This window comes from Salmo trutta, chromosome 34 (assembly GCF_901001165.1).
Source record: "Salmo trutta chromosome 34, fSalTru1.1, whole genome shotgun sequence".
NCBI classification, from domain to species: Eukaryota; Metazoa; Chordata; class Actinopteri; order Salmoniformes; family Salmonidae; genus Salmo; species Salmo trutta.
The window spans coordinates 33,954,892-33,976,600 of NC_042990.1; the positions used below are offsets into that span (position 1 = coordinate 33,954,892).

Genomic DNA, 21,709 nt, shown 5'->3' on the forward strand with positions numbered 1-21,709 from the left:
TCCTGACTTGGGTTACCCATTCATCTGTGGCTTTGCTCACACACTTACACAAACGCACACACCCACACCATACCATACCAAACCGAACCACACAACACCACACTATACCGCACAACTAACAGGGGTCATCTTTCCCTTCCCAGCCAGGGACTATGAGATCCAGAGAGACCGGATAGAGCTTGGACGCTGCATCGGAGAGGGACAGTTTGGAGACGTCCACCAGGGAGTCTACAACAGCCCGGTAAATAGTACCGTAACAAGTATATAGTATTGGATAAGTACAGAACCAGTCAGAAGTTTGGACACATCTACTCGTTCAAGGGTTTTCCTTTAATTGTACTATTTTCTCAACAACAAAAAATGTGTTAAAATAAAGAAAGAAAAACCCTTGAATGAGTAGGTGTGTCCAAACTTTCGACTGGTACTGTATATAGTACATAACAAGTATATAGTACTCTAACAAATAAATAATACTGTATCTGTCTGGCTAAATGCAGACAAAGCATCTCTCCTCTCACCCTCAATCCCCACGTGTTCCTCTCAATTTCACCCGACTGTAACCATCTAGCTAAACACATCTCTCTTCTCATTTATATGTTCAATATTTTCTTGTACATAAACTGACCCAATGTTTTGTCTTGGGTCTGACTTCCAGGAGAATCCCACTCTGAACGTGGCCATTAAAACATGCAAGAACTCCACATCGGACAGCGTGCGTGAGAAGTTCCTTCAGGAAGCATGTGAGTGTGCTGAAATGTAGTGTAAGCTAGTGTCACTGTAATGACTGTAATGGGACTGATGATGATTGCAGCTGCTTCTGGTTGCCATGTATGTATGCACACACACACACACACACACACACACACACACTGCCTGATGGTAGTCCCAGGTTGCTTTGCTCACTGTGTTTACAGTGTTCCCAGGCAGTTGAGGAAGGAATATATTCTATTTAATGAAGCTGGTAACTGTAAACATTGGCTTTGTCCCAAATTTCACCCTAGTGCCCTATGTAGGGAATAGGGTGCCATTTGGGATGCAAATTGACAATATTTGTACTAAGAGCAGTGACGTTTGAGTCTGTGTTAGACCTATCCCAGGGAGCCTTTCTCTGTTCCTTTGAAAAAGCTTGATGAAATGTTTTTATTTTATTTATATTTTGGGGGTGGGGTAATCAATTGTTAGTCTACATCTTTCCACTCTAGTTCTTAACTGTTTGGTGAAATCCTCACACCCCTTTCTGATGTGTGTTCCTCAGTGACCATGCGTCAGTTCGACCACCCCCACATAGTGAAGTTGATCGGTGTGATCACAGAGAACCCAGTGTGGATCATCATGGAGCTGTGCACGATGGGAGAGGTGAGGCGTCCTGGGGGTTGGGTTGGCAGTGAACCATACAAACACAGAGTATGTTTTGATAGATAGGCTACGTACAGTATGCAGAGGTGTTGTTGGAGTTCTTGTCATTCTTGTAATAGATGGGAGATCCCAGAAGACAGGAACACATTTGGAAACTATTTCCTCTGTCGTCCACCTATCTCTGGAAAAACAAAGAGGATCAATCTTATTGACGTTTTTCATCTTCCAGTTGAGGTCCTTTTTACAAGTAAGGAAGTACAACCTGGATCTGTCAACGTTGATCCTGTTCTCCCACCAGCTCAGCACAGCCTTGGCATACCTGGAGAGCAAACGCTTTGTCCATAGGTAAGACCACCACCCATTTTATCCTGCTATTTAGGTTGATGTAGACACTTTAAGATGATGTTAAGCTTTCATTTTCTAATATATTTATTTGTGCCACGCTGTCAATATTTAAGTACTCAATGTACGGTTTGCAGAATTCCAGAATATTTCCAAAATTCCAGAATATTTCCAGAATTGCTAGTTATTATCTCTTTGTGTCTACGTCTCCAGGGACATTGCTGCCAGGAACGTGCTAGTGTCTTCCACAGACTGTGTGATGCTGGGAGACTTTGGCCTCTCGCGTTACATGGAGGACAGCTCCTACTACAAAGGTACAAACCTGTATTATACGGTCTCTGGTACAAACCTGTATAATACGGTCTCTGGTACAAACCTGTTTAATACGGTCTCTGGTACAAACCTGTATAATACGGTCTCTGGTACAAACCTGTATAATACGGTCTCTGGTACAAACCTGTATAATACGGTCTCTGGTACAAACCTGTATTATACGGTCTCTGGTACAAACCTGTATAATACGGTCTCTGGTACAAACCTGTATAATACGGTCTCTGGTACAAACCTGTATAATACGGTCTCTGGTACAAACCTGTATTATACGGTCTCTGGTACAAACCTGTATAATACGGTCTCTGGTACAAACCTGTATAATACGGTCTCTGGTACAAACCTGTATAATACGGTCTCTGGTACAAACCTGTATAATACGGTCTCTGGTACAAACCTGTATAATACGGTCTCTGGTACAAACCTGTTTAATACGGTCTCTGGTACAAACCCACTGACTTCCAGGCTGATGTTTTTTTGCACCATCTGATGGTTGTGAAAGCCATTGCAGAATGTCTACACGCTGAAGCACACATGGGTTTTTGTCCAACCTTGTTTCAGCTTCCAAGGGGAAACTTCCAATCAAATGGATGGCTCCAGAATCCATCAACTTCAGACGCTTTACCTCTGCCAGCGATGTGTGGATGTTTGGTGAGTTTGGCAGCTGCAGATTATACACATCTAGCAATCAACTCCTGTGTGTTCGTGTTTGTGTCGGTCTCTGTCATATCTATAGCCTGTCCTTACAGTCTTTCCCCCTCCCCACCCCTCTCCTCCTCTCCTCTCTCATTCCCTCCCCACCACTCCCCTCCTCTCCTCTCTTCTTCCCTCCCCCCTCTCCTCTCTCCTCTCCTCCCCACTCCTCTCCTCCCTCCTCTCTTTATTTCTCCCCTCTCCTCCTCTCTCCTGCCCTCCCCTCCTCTCCTCCCCACTCCTTTCCTTTCTCCTCTCCTCCCCACTCCTCTCCTGCCCTCCCCACTCCTCTCCTGCCCTCCTCTCTCCCCTCCTGCCCTCCTCTCTCCCCTCCTGCCCTCCTCTCTCCTCCCCACTCCCCACCTCCCCCTCCCCTCTCCTCCCCTCTCCCCCTCTCATCCCCACTCTTCCCCTCCTATCTCCTTCCCTCTCCTCCCCTCCTCCTATCTCCTTCCCTCTCCTCCCCTCCTCCTCTCTCCTTCCCTCTCTCCTCCCCACTCCGCCTCTCTCCTTCCCTCTCCTATCCTCCCCTCGTCTCCCCTCTCCTCCTCTCTCCTTCCCTCTCCTCCTCTCCCCTCCTCTCTCCCCTCTCCTCCCCTCTTCTCTCCTCTTCTCTCCTCCCCTCCCAACCTTCTCCTCTCTCCTTCCCTCTCCTATCCTCCCCTCGTCTCCCCTCTCCTCCTCTCTCCTTCCCTCTCCTCCTCTCCCCTCTCCTCCCCTCCTCTCTCCCCTCTCCTCCCCTCTCCTCTCCTCCCCTCCCAACCTTCTCCTCTCTCCTTCCCTCTCCTATCCTCCCCTCGTCTCCCCTCTCCTCCTCTCTCCTTCCCTCTCCTCCTCTCCCCTCTCCTCCCCTCCTCTCTCCCCTCTCCTCCCCTCTTCTCTCCTCTCCTCCCCTCCCAACCTTCTCCTCTCTCCTTCCCTCTCCTATCCTCCCCTCGTCTCCCCTCTCCTCCTCTCTCCTTCCCTCTCCTCCTCTCCCCTCTCCTCTCCTCCCCTCCTCTCTCCCCTCTACTCCCCTCTTCTCTCCTCTCCTCCCCTCCCAACCTCTCCTCACCTCTCCTATCCTATCCTCCCCTCCCTAACCTCCTTCCCCTCCCCTCCTCTCCAGGTGTGTGCATGTGGGAGATCCTCATGTACGGTATCAAGCCCTTCCAGGGGGTGAAGAACAATGATGTCATCGGGCGGATAGAGAACGGAGAGCGTCTGGCCATGCCTCACAACTGCCCCCCCACCCTGTACAGCCTGATGACCAAGTGCTGGGCATACGACCCCAGCAAGAGACCCCGCTTCACAGAACTCAAAACCCAGCTCAGGTCAGTACCTCTGAGGGGAGAAGTTCAGGGGTCGGAAGTGCATTGTTTTCCTTTACGATCCTAATGAATAAGATTACTAGGACAGGAAGGACCTGATCCGAGATCAGCACTCCTACTCTGAGATGCTGCATTAATGTAGGCTCTGGTGAAGTATATGCCTCAGGATAAAAGGTGCCTTTAAGCACAGATCTAGGATCAGCTTAACTAACCTATTCCTAACCATAACCATTAGGAAGGGGCGAAAAAAGGAATCTGTCTAGAAGAAACGCCTCATACGTGCTTGGCAGTGTTCTTTCACACACAGTATCCCTGCTTTATAACTCTGGAAGAATGATGTTGGGGCGGCAGGAAGCCTAGAGCATTGGGCCAGTATCCGAAAGGTTGCTGGATCAAATCCCTGAGCTGACAAGGTAAAAATCTGTCGTTCTGCCCCTGAACAAGACAGTTAACCCATATATGTTCCACATTGCTACACAAGAGGTCACTGTTTCATGTATTAGTATACAGGACACTTCAGTAAGTTTAGAAACAGAGTGGTCTCAGCTACTTAAGTTGTAATCCAAATAAGAGTGGGGTTCCCGAGTGGCACAGCGGTCTAAGGCACTGCATCTCAGTGCTAGAGGCGTCACTACAGACCCTGGTTTGAACCCGGGCTGTATTACAACCGTCCGTGATCAGGAGTCCCATAGGGAAGCGCACAATTTGGCCCACTGTTGTCCTGTTTAGGGGAGGGTAGTCCATTGTAAATAAGAATTTGTTCTTAACTGACTTGCCTAGTTAAATAAAAAAATTGAAAGAGGCAACAGGTTGATGCCATATTCCCAATAGAGACTATCAATTATCAGCACACAATGCATTTCAATGGTCTATCTATGTCAGTCAAATCCATGGTAGGTGGATGGAGTGTGATGTACATAGACCTTTTAGACTAGCTGAAGCAAAGCCACATTAGAGGGTGTGTGTGGGTACATTTCTGTGGATATATTTCTGTGGGTAGTCCTCGACTGCGTCCCAAATGGCACCCTAATCCCTATATAGCACACTACCTTTAGACCCATTTAAGACGCAGCCCTTTTGTGGTGGATTTATTGCCTTACCAATCCCATGGGCCATTGGCCTTAGTATGTGAGAACCTGTCAACCAATCAATTAAATGTATTTATGAAGCCCTTCTTACATCAGCTGATGTCACAAAGTGCTGTACAGAAACCCAGCCTAAAACCCCAAACAGCAAGCAATGCAGGTGTAGAAGCACGGTGGCTAGGTGGCTGTCTGTCTGTCTGTCCGTCGATAAAGTCCTAGAGTATGTGAGAACCTGTCTGTCTGTCTGTCTGTCTGTCTGTCTGTCTGTCTGTCTGTCTGTCTGTCTGTCCGTCCCTCGGTCTGTCCGCCCGCCCGCGTGCGTGCGTCAGGTGCTATCATGAACGTGGCTGGTCTTGCTCCATTTGAAGCTCTTGGGTACAGAGTGTGAACTGTGTATTGTCTTTAGCCCATAGTAACATAAAACGTTATGTCCACAATTCACAGGGAGAGAAAGGAAACACAAGGTGGGAGGGATTCCCTCCACACTTCCTTACAATCGCCTCTCCTCTAGACAAGCCCTGGGTTGCATTCATTAGGCACCAAACAGAAGAAAACGGGATAAAACAGGGATGGACTACCTGAACCTGTCCAATAAGAAACACAGTTTTTTGCATTCCTTTGAGATACGCTTTGCTACGGTGTGCCCTAGTGAACACAACCCTCGTAGTTAGTTCCACAGCATCATACTTCCCAGTCAGTCCAGTCCAGTGGTAGGCTGGCTGATAGACTGACTGGCCGGCGGCCAACAACAACAGGCTGCCTATGGCAGAAGGAGGTGGAGCTGCTGGCTCTGATAAAGAGAGTTTATTGAAACAGTACAGGACTTTCACACACACTGCTGTGGATATGACTGGGGAGCTGGTGGTTCATGGTTGTGCTGTGATTGGATGCACGTGGGCTCTGAGGCATACACATGGGAGATGAGCATTTTCCTGAGAGGTAAATTAGATGTTCACGTTACTGGTGGAAGAGGATGATTGAACTTCGATAATACATTTTGTAATAGATATGGATAATACATTTGGTATTAGATACAGATAATGGATAATACATTTGGTAATAGATACAGATAGTGGATAATACATGTGGTAATAGATACAGATAATGGATAATACATTTGGTAATGGATAATACATTTGGTAATAGATATGGATAATACATTTGGTATTAGATACAGATAATGGATAATACATTTGGTATTAAATACAGATAATGGATAATACATTTGGTAATGGATAATACATTTGGTAATAGATACAGATAATGGATAATACATTTGGTAATGGATAATACATTTGGTATTAGATACAGATAATGGATAATACATTTGGTAATAGATACAGATTATGGATAACACATTTAGTCATAGATAGGGATAATGGATAATACATTTGGTAATAGATACAAATAATGGATAACGCATTTAGTAATAGACACCAATAATGGATAATACATTTGGTCATATATATGGATAATGGATAACACATTTGGCAATAGATATGGATAATACATTTGGTAATAGATACAGATAATGGATATGCATTTGGCAATGGATAAGGATAATGGATAACACATTTTGTAATAGATACAGATAATGGATAATACATTTTGTAATAGATACAGATAATGGATAATACATTTTGTAATAGTTACAAATAATGGATAACACATTTTGTAATAGATAGGCAGGTAGCCTAGTGGTTAGAGTGTTGGGCCAGTAACGGAAAGGTTGCTGGATCGAATCCCCGAGCTGACAAGGTAAAAATCTGTCGTTATGCCCCTGAACAAGGCAGTTAACCCACTGTTCCCCGGGAGGCCTTCATTATAAATAAGAATTTGTTCTTAACTGACTTGCCTAGTTAAATAAAGGTTACATTTAAAAAAAAATAACACATTTGGTAATAGATATGGATAATACATGTATCTCCTGTTACATTTGAAGCGGAGAGGTGTCTGTGATAACTAAGAGCATTATATTTAAAGTGTTTTGTGTTAATTGTTAATTGTGTAGCAACCCCCTCCACTGTATCCCAGTCTGTGTTATGACTGTATGATAAGCTGTTGTGTGTTCCCTGCAGTACTATCCTGGAGGAGGAGAAGGCCCAGCAGGAGGAGAGACTGAGGATGGAGATGAGACGTCAGGTCACTGTGTCCTGGGACTCAGGGGCCTCTGACGAGGCCCCCCCTAAAGTAAGAACCCTAATCCTACCCCCCTAAAGTAAGAACCCCCCCTAAAGTAAGTTTAGAAAATGCTCTCCTGCTACCAAAAGTCACTTGTATCAAAGTGGCATGTTTTTAGGGAGTCCCGTCAGTGGACATTGAAATCATGGCTGGTCTGGACCCCACCAAAAAAAGAGAAAAAAAAGACATACGGACAGGACCAAAACAAGACATCGGCGTAGGGCTCCTTAGTGGGAAGTAGCCATCAACAAATAAAAACCTGGAGGATTTCATTCCAAATGCTCACTCAGCCAGCTTATTCAGTACTTATCGAGTCACTTACAGGAATTGCTTAATGTAAAGCAGGTGTTGATATTCACACCTTCTCCTCTTTAAAGGGACAATCCATATGTTTGCATATATACAAATAGCCATGTCTATGAAGTAATAGCCAGGGCCCGGTTCCCCGATGGCGATAGAACTTAAGCTTTTGAGTGTTCTACAGCTGCACCGTCGAGAGCATCCTGACCGGTTGCAACACCGCCTGGTATGGCAACATCTCGGCATCTGACCATAAGGCGCTACAGAGGGTAGTGCGTATGGCCCAGTACATCACTGAGGCCAAGCTCCTGCCATCCAGGACCTATATAATAGGCGGTGTCACAGGAAAGCCCATAAAACTGTCAGAGACTCCGGTCACACAAGTCAGACTGTTTTCTCTGCTAGCACACGGCAAGCGGTACCGGAGTTCCAAGTCTAGGACCAAAAGGCTCTTTAACAGCTTCTACCCCCAAGCCATAAGACTGCTGAACAATTAATCAAATGGCCACTGGACTATGCTACTTGCTGTTTATTATCTATGCATAGTCACTTCACCCCTACCTACAGTTGAAGTCGGAAGTTTACATACACTTAGGTTGGCGTTATTAAAACTTGTTTTTCAACCACTCCACAAATTTCTTGTTAACAAACTATAGTTTTGGCAAGTCGGTTAGGACATCTACTTTGTGCATGACACAAGTAATTTTTCCAACAATTGTTTACAGACAGATTATTTCACTTATAATTCACTGTATCACAATTCCAGTGGGTCAGAAGTTTACATACACTAAATTGACTGTGCCTTTAAACAGCTTGGAATATTCCAGAAAATGATGTCATGGCTTTAGAAGCTTCTGATAGGCTAATTGACATAATTTGAGTCAATTGGAGGTGTACCTGTGGATGTATTTCAAGGCCTACCTTCAAACTCAGTGCCTCTTTGCTTGACATCATGGGAAAATCAAAAGAAATCAGCCAAGACCTCAGAAAAACATTTGTAGACCTCCACGAGTCTGGTTCATCCTTGGGACCAATTTCCAAACGCCTGAAGGTACCACGTTCATCTGTACAAACAATAGTACGCAAGTATAAACACCATGGGACCACGCAGCCGTCATACCGCTCAGGAAGGAGACGCGTTCTGTCTCCTAGAGATGAACGTACTTTGGTGGGAAAAGTGCAAATCAATCCCAGAACAACAACAAAGGACATTGTGAAGATGCTGGAGGAAACAGGTACAAAAGTATCTATATCTGACACGACTTCCGCCGAAGTCAATCCCTCTCCTTGTTCGGGCGGCGTTCGGCGGTCGACGTCACCGGCTTTCTAGCCATCGCTGATCCCCTTTTCATTTTCCATTTGTTTTGTCTTTGTTTTCTACACACCTGGTTTCTATTCCCCAATTACATGTTCATTATTTAACCCTCTGTTTCCACCATGTTTGTGTGCGTGTTTGTATATAATGTTCAGGTCGTTACTTGTTGGCTGGTATTGTTTGCCGGGTTCGTTATTATGCCGGTTATTTACGAGTGACCGGTATTTCACGCACCTTTAGTATTTGTTTTATACTGGTGCTGTTTGTGGAATAAATTACCTTGTACATTCATCTCTGCTCTCCTGCGCCTGATTACATGCACCAGTTACCCACAGCCTGACAATATCCACAGTAAAACGAGTCCTATATCGACATAACCTGAAAGGCCGCTCTGCAAAGAAGAAGCCACTGCTCCAAAACCGCCATAAAAAAGACAGATTACGGTTTGCAACTGCACAAGGGGACAAAGATCATACTTTTTGGAGAAATGTCCTCTGGTCTGATGAAACAAAAAAAAGAACTGTCTGGCCCTAATGACCATCGCTATGTTTCGAGGAAAAAGGGGGAGGCTTGCAAGCTGAAGAACACCATCCCAACCGTGAAGCACAGAGGTGGCAGCATCATGTTGTGGGGGTGCTTTGCTGCAGGAGGGACTGGTGCACTTCACAAAATAGATGGCATCATGAGGCAGGAAAATTATGTGGATATATTGAAGCAACATCTCAAGACATCAGTCAGGAAGTTAAAGCTTGGTCTCAAATGGGTCCTCCAAATGGACAATGACCCCAAGCATACTTCCAAAGTTGTGGCAAAATGGCTTAAGGACAACAAAATCAAGGTATTGGAGTGGCCATCACAAAGCCCTGACCTCAATCCCATAGACAATTTGTGGGCAGAACTGAAAAAGCTTGTGCGAGCAAGTAGGCCTGACTCGGTTACACCAGCTCTGTCAGGAGGAATGGGCCAAAATTCACCCAATTTATTGTGGAAAGCTTGCGGAAGGCTACCCAAAACTTTTGACCAAAGTTAAACAATTTAAAGGCAATGCTTCCAAATACTAATTGAGTGTATGTAAACTTCTGGCCCACTGGGAATGTGATGAAAGAAATAAAAGCTGAAATAAATCATTCCCTACTATTATTCTGACATTTCACATTCTTAAAATAAATTGGTGATCCTAACTGGCCTAAGACAGAGAATTTTTACTACGATTAAATGTCAGGAATTGTGAAATACTGAGTTTAAATGTATTTGGCTAAGGAGTATGTAAACTTCCGACTTCAACTGTATATGTACAAATTACCTCAACTAACCTGTACCCCCGCACACTGACTCGGTACTGGTACCCCCTGTATTATTGTTATTGTTATTTAAAAAAAATATATATATATTTTTTTTATTATTTTTAACTTTTGTTTATTTGGTAAATATTTTCTTGACTCTTCTTGACCTGCACTGTTGGTTAAGGGCTTGTAAGTAAGCATTTCACGGTAAGGTCTACACTTGTATTTGGTGCATGTGACAAATAAAGTTTGATTCGATTTTTTAACAATTCTCCGTTTCTTTAATGGCCGAAGAACTTGCATGCGTTTCTCAAAACACTGCGTAGGGAGAACTTTAAATAGGTGCGTCGTTAGAGCATGTGTCTTTTGATAGGATCGAAAGAAAGGCAGAGCTGCTCTCGGATCAGTGTTTTCCATTCAAATCTTACCTTAACATTGGATACTGACGACGGATCAGCTCCTAGAAAGAAATGATCACCTATGGCTGCAAATATTGAGCCAGCTTATTCTAATGCTTAGACTATGCACTAAATCAAATATTTGGCACATTGCTCACATGTTGTTAGACCTACAGGAAATTGAGGCAAAAATTACAGACAGTAGCCTACAATTAGCAAAACAGAACTCAATAAATTGAACATGAAATTGATTTCAATATGATTGAAATATATAGGACTATGTAGCCTACTGTATTGATCTTTTAATGCAGTCGTTATTTTTTAACCTTTGCTTGTTTATAACAATTGCAAAGACATTGGCAACTTTGTATTGTAGTCAACTTCATTCTGAAGTTACTGGCATCTTGAACTTCTGTACATAAAGTGATGCGGAAGGACAAATAAGCATCTAACGACCCAGATAGCTGTTCTACGAGTGATCTGAGGCAGTCCGTAAATAACAAGTGTTTTCAAGTGCAACTTTTGTAACAATGGTTTTGGGAAACATCTCTGAGATTTAACGATGCACCTACGAAGGTTCTAACAATGAACTTAGCCTTACAATGCTTTTGGGAAACTAGGCCCTGGATGCGCCAATTACATTTTGGAAATACACCTTTTGCATGCGAAATGTTGTAGACTTTTGTATAATCACCTTCCGGTTTAAAAACCATGAAAATTCAAAACAATAAACAACCTTTTAAGTGAGAAATAGGCATTGGCCTGAAGCCCGAAAAATAAAGGAAATTCACAAGCATCACAATGCCTACTCCACCCATGCTCTACCAAGGTTTTCCAGCACCCAGCCAAACTGTCTTCATTATTTTCTGATGACTGATGAAGACAGCTTGGCTGTTGAAACGTTGGTTATAAAATTATTGCATCTTAGCAGCTAGAATGTGCGGCTCTCCTTCTCTGTTTCAAGTGTTCTACTCCGCTAGCCAGCACCTCTCCTAAACAGGTGTTCTACTCTGCTAGTCAGCACCTCTCCTAAACAGGTGTTCTACTCCGCTAGCCAGCACCTCTCCTAAACAGGTGCTCTACTCCGCTAGCCAGCACCTCTCCTAAACAGGTGTTCTACTCCGCTAGCCAGCACCTCTCCTAAACAGGTGTTCTACTCCGCTAGCCAGCACCTCGCCTAAACAGGTGTTCTACTTTGCTAGCCAGCACCTCTCCTAAACAGGTGTTCTACTCTGCTAGCCAGCACCTCTCCTAAACAGGTGTTCTAGTCTGCTAGCCAGCACCTCTCCTAAACAGGTGTTCTACTCCACTAGCCTGCACCTCTCCTAAACAGGTGTTCTACTCTGCTAGCCAGCACCTCTCCTAAACAGGTGTTCTACTCTGCCAGCACCTCTCCTAAACAGGTGTTCTACTCCGCTAGCCAGCACCTCGCCTAAACAGGTGTTCTACTCCGCTAGCCAGCACCTCTCCTAAACAGGTGTTCTACTCTGCTAGTCAGCACCTCTCCTAAACAGGTGTTCTACTCCGCTAGCCAGCACCTCTCCTAAACAGGTGTTCTACTCTGCTAGCCAGCACCTCTCCTAAACAGGTGTTCTACTCTGCTAGCCAGCACCTCTCCTAAACAGGTGTTCTACTCCGCTAGCCAGCACCTCTCCTAAACAGGTGTTCTACTCCACTAGCCAGCACCTTGCCTAAACAGGTGTGCATTTCTTTTGCTTCTACTCTTGTAGCATCATCATCTTTATTGCTAAAAGAAATGCAAATACACACATAACTTTAACCTACATATTCATTTTACGGGTAATGAACTGTCCATTGATCAGCACAGCAATTGATAAAACAGGACCAATGTTTGCAAAACGGCCTAACAGCCGCAGACCATATGTAACCTTTGCCAGCCCAGGACGTCCACATCCAGCTTCTTCACCTGTGGGATCGTCTGAGGGGGAGGGGGGTGCTGGGGTGTATTTCTGTCTGTGATAAAGCCCTTTTGTAGGCAAAAACGTATACTGATTGGCTGGGCCTGGCTCCCCAGTGGCCACCTATTGCTGTGCCCCTGCCCAGTAATGTGCAATTTAAAGATTAGGGCATCATGAATTTATTTAAATTGACAGATTTCCTTCTATGAACTGTAACTCAGTAAAATCTTTTGAAATTGTTGCATGTTGCATCTATAATTTTGTTCGGTATACAATAGACCAACATAGCTATTGTAGTAGGTGAATGTTGTGTGCTGGAAAACCTTGGTAGAGCATGGGTGGAGTAGGCATTGTGGTGCTCATGTGAATGTCCTTTCTTTTTTGGCTTCAGACTAATGCATACTCACATAAAACTTTTGTTTTTTGTTTTTAATAGTTTAGTTACTAGTTTGTGGGATTCAACGTCTGTGTTTTTTATGTGTAATGATTGTATATTCTCCATAAATAGTTTCCTCATCTAAGAATAATAAAGCTTTCTTATCTGATTTTATCTCTGGATATGGGATGCAGCGCCATCCTATGGTTGGAATGTAGATACATGTCAAGCATGCCATTGTTTCCAAGATTTCTACAAAGGATAGCTTGGTGCTCTGCATCTAAAAGTCGATTAAGACTGGGGTTATAGTGTAAACATTTCTGAGGTGTCCTAGTGGTTAGAGCGCTGGGCCAGTAACCGAAAGGTTGCTGGATCGAATCCCCGAGCTGACGAAGTAAAAATCTGTCGTTCTGCCCCTGAGCAAGGCAGTTAACCCACTGTTCTCCGGGCGTGGATGTCGATTAAGGCAGACCCCCGCACCTCTCTGATTCAGAGAGGTTGGGTTAAAAGCGGAAGACACATTTCAGTTGAAGGCATTGTTGTACAACTGACTAGGTATCCCCCTTTCCCTTAGATATTTTAGGTAGCTAGATACAATGACTCTCATTCCCTGTCCAATAGATGGGGTTCACACCCTGTAGAAAGTCTATCTATCCCATGTGTACTTCAGTATGCTTACTGCATGATCTGTCACCCCCTCTCTGAGCAGCCTAGCAGACCTGGTTACCCCAGCCCTCGCTCTAGTGAAGGATTCTACCCCAGCCCTCAGCATGCTGGACAGCTCAACCATTACCAGGTACTGTACTATACTATACTACTGTACGCTACTATACTATACTATACTATACTATACTATACTACTGTAGTATACTACTATACTATACTATAATATAATATACTATACTACTGTACTCTACTACTGTACTCTACTATACTATAATATACTATACTAACACCCTTTTAACACAGAGAATGAGTGCCGATAGACATGGCAGCTCTGCTTCTAGCTCCTAAGCAACTTTGCAGTATTTTGTCTTTTTGTGTGTTATTTCTTATATTACTAGACCAGAACGTTTTTTGTGTTATTACATACATCCGGAAAAAACTTTTGTATATCAGAACGGCGGTAACTCACCAGCATTACGACCAGGAATACGACTTTCCCGATTTGGATCCTTTGTTCGTACCCCCCAGGGCAATTTAACTCATCCCAGAGGCTGCTCCAAGACGCCGACGTGGGAGAAGAGGTATTCTGAGTGGACTTCTAGTCCAACTCAGGAGGCGTGCACACCATCCACCGCTTGCGAGTATATTACTTGCTAATGTTCAGTCTCTGGATAATAAAGTAGATGAGCTCAGGGCGAGGATCTCCTTCCAGAGAGACATCAGGGACTGTAACATACTCTGTTTCATGGAATCATGGCTCTCTCCGGATATACTGTCCCCGTCCATACAGCCAGCTGGGTTCTCAGTACATCACGTAGACAGGAATAAAGAACTCTCCGGAAAGAAGAAAGGCAGGGGTCTATGTTTCATGATTAACTACTGATGGTGGGATTGTGATAACGTACAGAAACTCAGGTCCTTTTGTTCATCCGACCTAGAATACCTCACAATCAAATGCTGACCGTATTACCTCCCAAGAGAATTCTCTTCGGTTATAGTCACAGCCATGTATATTCCCCCTCAAGCCGATACCACGACGGCCCTCAAGGAACTACACTGGACTTTGTGCAAACTGCAAACCACATATCCTGAGGCCGCATTTATTGTAGCTGGGGATTTTAACAAAGCAAATTTGAGGAAAACCCTACCGAAGTTCTATCACATTGACTGTAGTATTCGTGCTGGAAAAATGCTGGACCACTGGTCCCACAAGGGTGCGTGCTCATCCCCCTCCTGTACTCCCTGTTCACCCATGACTGTGTGGCCATGCACGCCTCCAACTCAATCATCAAGTTTGCAGACGACACAACAGTAGGAGGTCTAATTACCAACATTGACGAAACAGCCTATAGGGAGGAGGTGAGGGCCCTGGCGGAGTGGTGCCAGGAAAATAACCTCAACGTCAACAAAACGAAGAAGCTAATCGTGGACTTCAGGAAACAGCAGAGGGAGCACGCCCCTGTCCACATCAACAGGACCGCAGTGGAGAAGGTGGAAAGCTTCAAGTTCCTCTGTGTACACATCATTGACAATCTGAAATGGTCCACCCACACAGACAGCGTTGTGAAGAAGGCGCGAAAGCGCCTCTTCAACCTCAGGAGGCTGAAGAAATTCGGCAAGGCCCCTAAGACTAACAAACTTTTACAGATGCACAATTGAGAGCATCCTGTCGGGCTGTATCACCGCCTGGTATGGCAACTGCACCGCCCGCAACCGCAGGGCTCTCCAGAGGTGGATGTGGTCTGCACAACGCATCACCAGGGGCACACTGCCTGCCCTCCAGGACACCTACAGCACCCGATGTCACAGGAAGGCCAAAAAGATCATCAAGGATATCAACCACCCGAGCCACAGCCTGTTCACCCCGCTATCATCCAGAAGGCGAGGTCAGTACAGGTGCATCAAAGCTGGGACCGAGAGACTGAAAAACAGCTTCTATCTCAAGGCCATCATACTGTTAAATAGCCATCACTAGCCGGCTTCCACCGGTTACTCAACCCTGCACCTTAGAGGCTGCTGCCCCATATATGTAGACATGGAATCACTGGTCACTTTAATAATTGAACACTAGTCAGTTTAATAATGTTTACATACTGCTTTACTCGGTTCATATGTATATACTGTATTCTATTTGACTGTATTTTAGTCAATGCCACTCAGACATTGCTCGTCCTAATATTTATATATCTCTTAATTCCATTCTTTTACTTTTACATTTGTGTATTGTTGTGAATTGTTAGATACTACTGTGCTGTTGGAGCTAGGAACACAAGCATTTCGAATACTCCCGCAATATCATCTGCTAAAAATGTGTATGTGACCAATAAAATGTGATTTTGATTTACTGTGTACTACCCATAGAATTAGAATGGGGTTCCACATCTCTTCTATTGATTCTATATCTGTGGTATTACTGTTTATTACTTTATACCGTTACCATTAGATATCTGAACCATTTCCATTGATAATAAGGTACTGACCATACTGGTTTAGTAAATGTATTTAAATGGAGCTGTCTTCATGAATATTTTTCTAGCTACTTGGCAGTGGTTTGGTTCTTACTAGCTAGTGGTGTGTAGAGGGTGAGAACATGATCAACTTTATCATCTTGCGTAAAATGGTGAATTTATGGTGACGTGACTTCCTTGCCCTCTCTCTATCTTCCCATGGCAGCTGAGCTGAAATAGTGAATGCATTGAGAATGAGAAATTATATCTCCCCAAACTAAGTTATTTTACAGCACCTCAGCTCCCCGTAATACATTGCTGACAGCGGGAATTTCCTGTAACACTTTTTTAAACTGCTGGCGTTGTTGACTTAAGGCAGATTTCATCTGCGGAAAAATCCACTCTCAGATTCTGTTGTTATCGCTCTCGACTAAGTTATCGCCTTAAAAGGCGTTCTATGTGCCGGTATGCATATTTATAGGTTATTGTCTTTTATTTTTAGGTCAGTTATTTTTAGGATGTTTATCAGCCAGTGCTAATGTCACATGTCACATATAGGCTCAGATATACATAAAGTCCCAGAGGTCTTTGTGTCTGGAGGGTAAATAATGAGGTACTGCGTTATACTGAAAGCTAAGTGTTTCTCTGTCCCCTGAAATGCTAACTGGGGCCTATGTTATATGATGAACAGCCTTGCCTCACAGACAATACTTTTGTATCATCACAGTCCTCTCTCCAAACAAAATGGGGTTTTCACCTGTCGTCTGTCCTACCATATCCAGGTTGGGTACCCTGGCCCCCACGTTATTCCCGCTATGCCCAGTGGAGGGTACTCTCCCCAGGCCGGTGTTCTGGACCCTCAGGAGGCCTGGAACCACCACCGACCAGGAGACGTCCCCATGTGGTCCCCCAACATGGAGGTGAGAGAGAGCTCCACAAAAATATACATGTATACTCTCCTTACTATGTGGTTCTGCCAATTGTATTCAGGCGAAATTGCTGAATTTCATCAGCTATTGTCTGAGCTTGGTACATCTCTAGCAATCACAGATGAGGCTTAATACTAATCCACTATCCTCTCTACCTCCCTCTCCCTCAATCCCCCTCTCCTTCCCTCCCCCTCTGCCTGTCTTTCCCCCTCTCTCCCTCTCCCAGGACGGAGGTGCGTTGGACATGCGTGGTCTGGGCCAGGTGCTGCCCCCCCAACTGATGGTGGAGAGGCTGATGATGCAGCAGCAGCAGATGGAGGAGGACCAGCGCTGGTTGGAGCAGGAGGAGTGCTTCCTGGTAAAGCTTACCGTATGCTTCCCAGTCGAAACAGTTTGTGATGTTTTTATCCATTTTGGTCTTCGGCAGGTTTTTTTTGGGCTGTTGGATCGCACAACATTTTTTATTGAGGCTTATCGGAGCTTGGTAGCTGAAGTTTACGCCCCTTCGTCAGTGATTCGTCAGTAGGGATTTGTGAAATTAAATGTTTGTTGTCATTCAACGACAGAAGACTAATTTTCATGCACATTTTTTCACTTATGAAATACTGCACCAAACATTAGTTTGATGTAAAATTGCGCAACTAAGTCCTCCTCTACAAAAATGTCAAAATTAAGGAGAGATTTCTTGAGTTGTGTTAGATTAATTCTGACTATTTTGAGGAAGCGGTACTTGTCTCAAAAGGGACAAAAGGTTACATTGCCGCTTTTTTCTAGTTTTTCAAAGGACTGTATTTTAAGTATGCGAGCGAGCACAGACGTTCACTCCGCCTAGCTGAGTTCTGCTAGGAGTAAAACAAAGCTATGTATGGAGACACCTTAACAGACCCTTATTCACCACCTACTGACACACACGCACACCGTCCTGAGAGAAAGGGGGAGAGAGAGAGGTTGAGGACCAGCGCTGGCTGGAGCAGAAGGAGATCTTCCTGGTAACAGCCTCTTATCGACCTTATACACCCAGTACCATCTGGCTACTTCATCTTTTACCCCACACTGGCTCCCTCTCGCTATCATGCTAAAACACCAGCTAATACACTCGCAATCTCACCTTTGGTTATTTGGATCCCCAATTAGGATGTGTATTAGTAACACCACCTTTCATCCTCTGTTTGTACCTCACTAACTCCTGCTAAATAGAAACATATGCTCTCTACCTCAGTCTACACCCTCGTTGTCAATCACTTGATTCTTGTGACTGAGAGACATACTCTCTCTACGTAAGATTTAATGTCAGATGAGCCCTGAATTACAGAAATTACATGAAATACACACATCAATATAAATGCAAAATGCAAACAGAAAGAAAAACACGGTCATAAAAATCAAACACATTCATCAGTAATAAGATCCTCAATCAGCTTTCTGAATTGACCTAGTGACACCAGAACATCACATTTATGAACATTTAGAAGATTTTTCCAGAAATAAGGTACAAGAAACTAAAAATGGATTCACCTAATTCAGTAGAGACAAGGGATTTCAAAAGTTAGCAATCCCTGAGACCGTGGGCTGGTAACTCATAAGTCTACAGTTTAGTAATGATGTTAGGTACGGTGGGAGTTTTTGTAAAAGGGCTTTATACATGACATCAAAAAGGGCCAAACAACTTTCTGGTAGAGAACTGCATCTAACGGCTTTAATGAAGTGGCAGCTGCGTTCATATAGATGATGTCGCCGTAGTCTAGGACCAATGGGAATGTCGACTGAATAATCTGCTTTCTATTTAGCAAGGGACAGGCCCTATTTCTATAGAGGAAGACCATTTTTATTCTCAGCTTCGTAACTAACTATTATTTATTTATTACATTTTTTATGTTACCTTTATTTAACTAGGCAAATCAGTTAAGAACAAATTCTCATTTACAATGGCGGCCTACCCCGGCCAAACCCGGACGACATTGGGCCAATTGTGCGCCGCCCCATGGGACTCCCAATCATGGCCAGTGATGCAGCCTGGATTCGAACCAGCGACTACAGTGACGCCCTTGCACTGAGATGCAGTGCCTTATCCCGCTGCGCCACTCAGGAGCCCTAATCAATATGCTTTTTAAAAGACAGATATTAATCTATCCAGATGCTCAGATATTTGTGAGCAGGGACATGATCAATATGGACACCATCCAAAATACATAATAAAAATAAAATAAATCATCAGTTATTTTTGCACTCTAAAGAACAATATATACTTAGTTTTACCTGCAGTCAATACTAATTTCAAGTCAATAAGGTTTTTCTGTAATTTAATGAAGACAGATTGTAGTTCAAATAGAGCCTGGTCAACCGTGTGGGCCATAGCATAGACAACAGTGTCATCGGAATACAAGTGCAGGTTACAAGTCAATATTGTTAATGTTAACAGTAAAAGCTACAGAACCCAAAATTGACCCCTGCGGGACACCTTTCGTTGTGTCCAGAAAACCTGATTTAACACCATCAGTAGATACACATAGAGTTCAATCTGTAAAGTAATTTTAAAGCAGTTACATGCAGCCTGGTCTAGGCCAATTTGAGGGGGGCAGGAGTACAATGATTCAGCAGGCAGGGGGGCAGAGAGCTGCAGCAGAAATGGATCAAGCATATCAGCCCCAGTGGTTGTTTTTTTTACATCAATCTTAAGCAAGGTAACACATCACATCATAGTAAATTGTTGGAATGAAAACAAAGATTCACTAGAAGTTGACGGGTTAACTGTCAAGTCAGCTAGAGGCGGGCGGAGGGAAGAGGATTCGATTGACTGACCAGGGTCAATTAAACCACAGTTCCTCTCAAATAAAAACCCTGCCGAGATGATAAAAGGATTAAAAGCATCACTTATCCCATTCTTCTCATTTATGATGCCAGATTCAGACAGAACTTGCTTAGGCAGGGAAGAAGAGGAATTTGTACGCTTCCGTGCATTTACTGTTTTCAAAAATGAAGGATCACCAGCGGTCAAAGATAGAGCTTAAAAAGTATTTTTGATTTATCTTTCTTAATCAAGATAGTACATCTGTTTCCCAGTTTGTCTGAAATATTGCCAGTCCACTACAGAGTCAGTTTTCCTTGCTTTGACCCAGGCCTCAGTTCTCATCTGGATGACAGATAGATCTAACCTTTGGTTTTCTTTCAGCGCTATGAATTGTTTCAAAGGGGCGTGTTCATCTGCCAGAGGAATAAATATTGAGGAGAAATGTTGTAGAGCCAACGCAGGGTCAGGAATACAGGAGACAGAGTAGAACATGGCATGTTAGAACCTTAACTTTGTTAAATGTCCCTTAATTAAACGAAGAGATCAATTGAGTATTATCCAGAGCAACTTACATTTAGTGCATTCATCTTAAGATAGCTGGGTGGAGACAACCACTGTTCACAGTTAGTGCATTCATCTTAAGATAGCTGGGTGGAGACAACCACAGATCAGTTAGTGCATTCATCTTAAGATAGCTGGGTGGAGACAACCACTGTTCACAGTCAGTGCATTCATCTTAAGATAGCTGGGTGGAGACAACCACAGATCAGTTAGTGCATTCATCTTAAGATAGCTGGGTGGAGACAACCACTGTTCACAGTTAGTGCATTCATCTTAAGATAGCTGGGTGGAGACAACCACTGTTCACAGTTAGTGCATTCATCTTAAGATAGCTGGGTGGAGACAATCACTGATCAGTTAGTGCATTCATCTTAAGATAGCTGGGTGGAGACAACCACAGATCACAGTTAGTGCATTCATCTTAAGATAGCTGGGTGGAGACAACCACTGTTCACAGTTAGTGCATTCATCTTAAGATAGCTGGGTGGAGACAACCACTGTTCACAGTTAGTGCATTCATCTTAAGATAGCTGGGTGGAGACAACCACTGTTCACAGTCATAGTAAATACACTTGGGTTTGCTTTTATTTTATTCAATGAACTGTTATCCAGTCAGTCTCTCCCAGAACCATCATATCAGTAGTATGCTGCTGACTGTTTAGTTGGGGTAAACATCTGGATTGGATTACAGTGTCACGCACACTAGTGTTTTCTCTACTAGCTCAATCTTTAGCCCGTCCCCCTCCTGGGGTTGTTTTTCTATGCTGGAGGAGATCCAGATCATTGTTGTTTTCATTCAGTGAAATAAGGTGGGAAGAGTGATGTTCTCCCTAGCCTTTTGATATGGAGAGAAAAGGGGATCCATTTGAAAAACAAAGCTGTAAAGGTGCGTGGGTGGTGTGTGTCTGAGTGTGAATGTGTCAGAGAGACCCGAACTGTGACCACAAACTCATCTCCTGAGGGAAAATCAGGGATCAGCCAGCATTCTAGAACCCTTCTCTTTTCTCTGGAGAGCTAGACTCTCTGGAGAGCTAGACTCTCTGGGGAGCTAGACTCTCTGGGGAGCTAGACTCTCTGGGGAGCTAGACTCTCTGGAGAGCTAGACTCTCTGGGGAGCTAGACTCTCTGGGGAGCTAGACTCTCTGGAGAGCTAGACTCTCTGGGGAGCTAGACTCTCTGGGGAGCTAGACTCTCTGGGGAGCTAGACTCTCTGGGGAGCTAGACTCTCTGGGGAGCTAGACTCTCTGGGGAGCTAGACTCTCTGGAGAGCTAGACTCTCTGGGGAGCTAGACTCTCTGGGGAGCTAGACTCTCTGGGGAGCTAGACTCTCTGGAGGGCTAGACTCTCTGGAGGGCTAGACTCTCTGGAGAGCTAGACTGATGATATGAACTATATGATGGTTGAAGATGACAGTAGTGCTACCTAGTTGC

General features: G+C 44.1%; 1 protein-coding gene across 15 annotated transcripts in view; it reads left to right on the plus strand.

The window, feature by feature from the left end:
- LOC115174064 (focal adhesion kinase 1-like) overlaps nucleotides 1-21,709 on the plus strand; it is a 230,923-nt gene that overhangs the window by 193,080 nt on the left and 16,134 nt on the right. For 14 of the 15 annotated variants that reach the window (XM_029732721.1, XM_029732722.1, XM_029732718.1 and 11 more), the window contains 11 exons: nucleotides 144-241; nucleotides 656-740; nucleotides 1,256-1,356; nucleotides 1,586-1,701; nucleotides 1,912-2,012; nucleotides 2,590-2,679; nucleotides 3,830-4,034; nucleotides 7,195-7,306; nucleotides 13,598-13,684; nucleotides 16,784-16,921; nucleotides 17,157-17,288. In XM_029732721.1, coding sequence (XP_029588581.1) covers nucleotides 144-241; nucleotides 656-740; nucleotides 1,256-1,356; nucleotides 1,586-1,701; nucleotides 1,912-2,012; nucleotides 2,590-2,679; nucleotides 3,830-4,034; nucleotides 7,195-7,306; nucleotides 13,598-13,684; nucleotides 16,784-16,921; nucleotides 17,157-17,288 — 1,265 coding nt within the window. Of the gene's footprint in view, nucleotides 1-143; nucleotides 242-655; nucleotides 741-1,255; nucleotides 1,357-1,585; nucleotides 1,702-1,911; nucleotides 2,013-2,589; nucleotides 2,680-3,829; nucleotides 4,035-5,948; nucleotides 6,056-7,194; nucleotides 7,307-13,597; nucleotides 13,685-16,783; nucleotides 16,922-17,156; nucleotides 17,289-21,709 lie in introns of those variants that run through there. The other variant, XM_029732723.1, reaches the window with a different exon arrangement.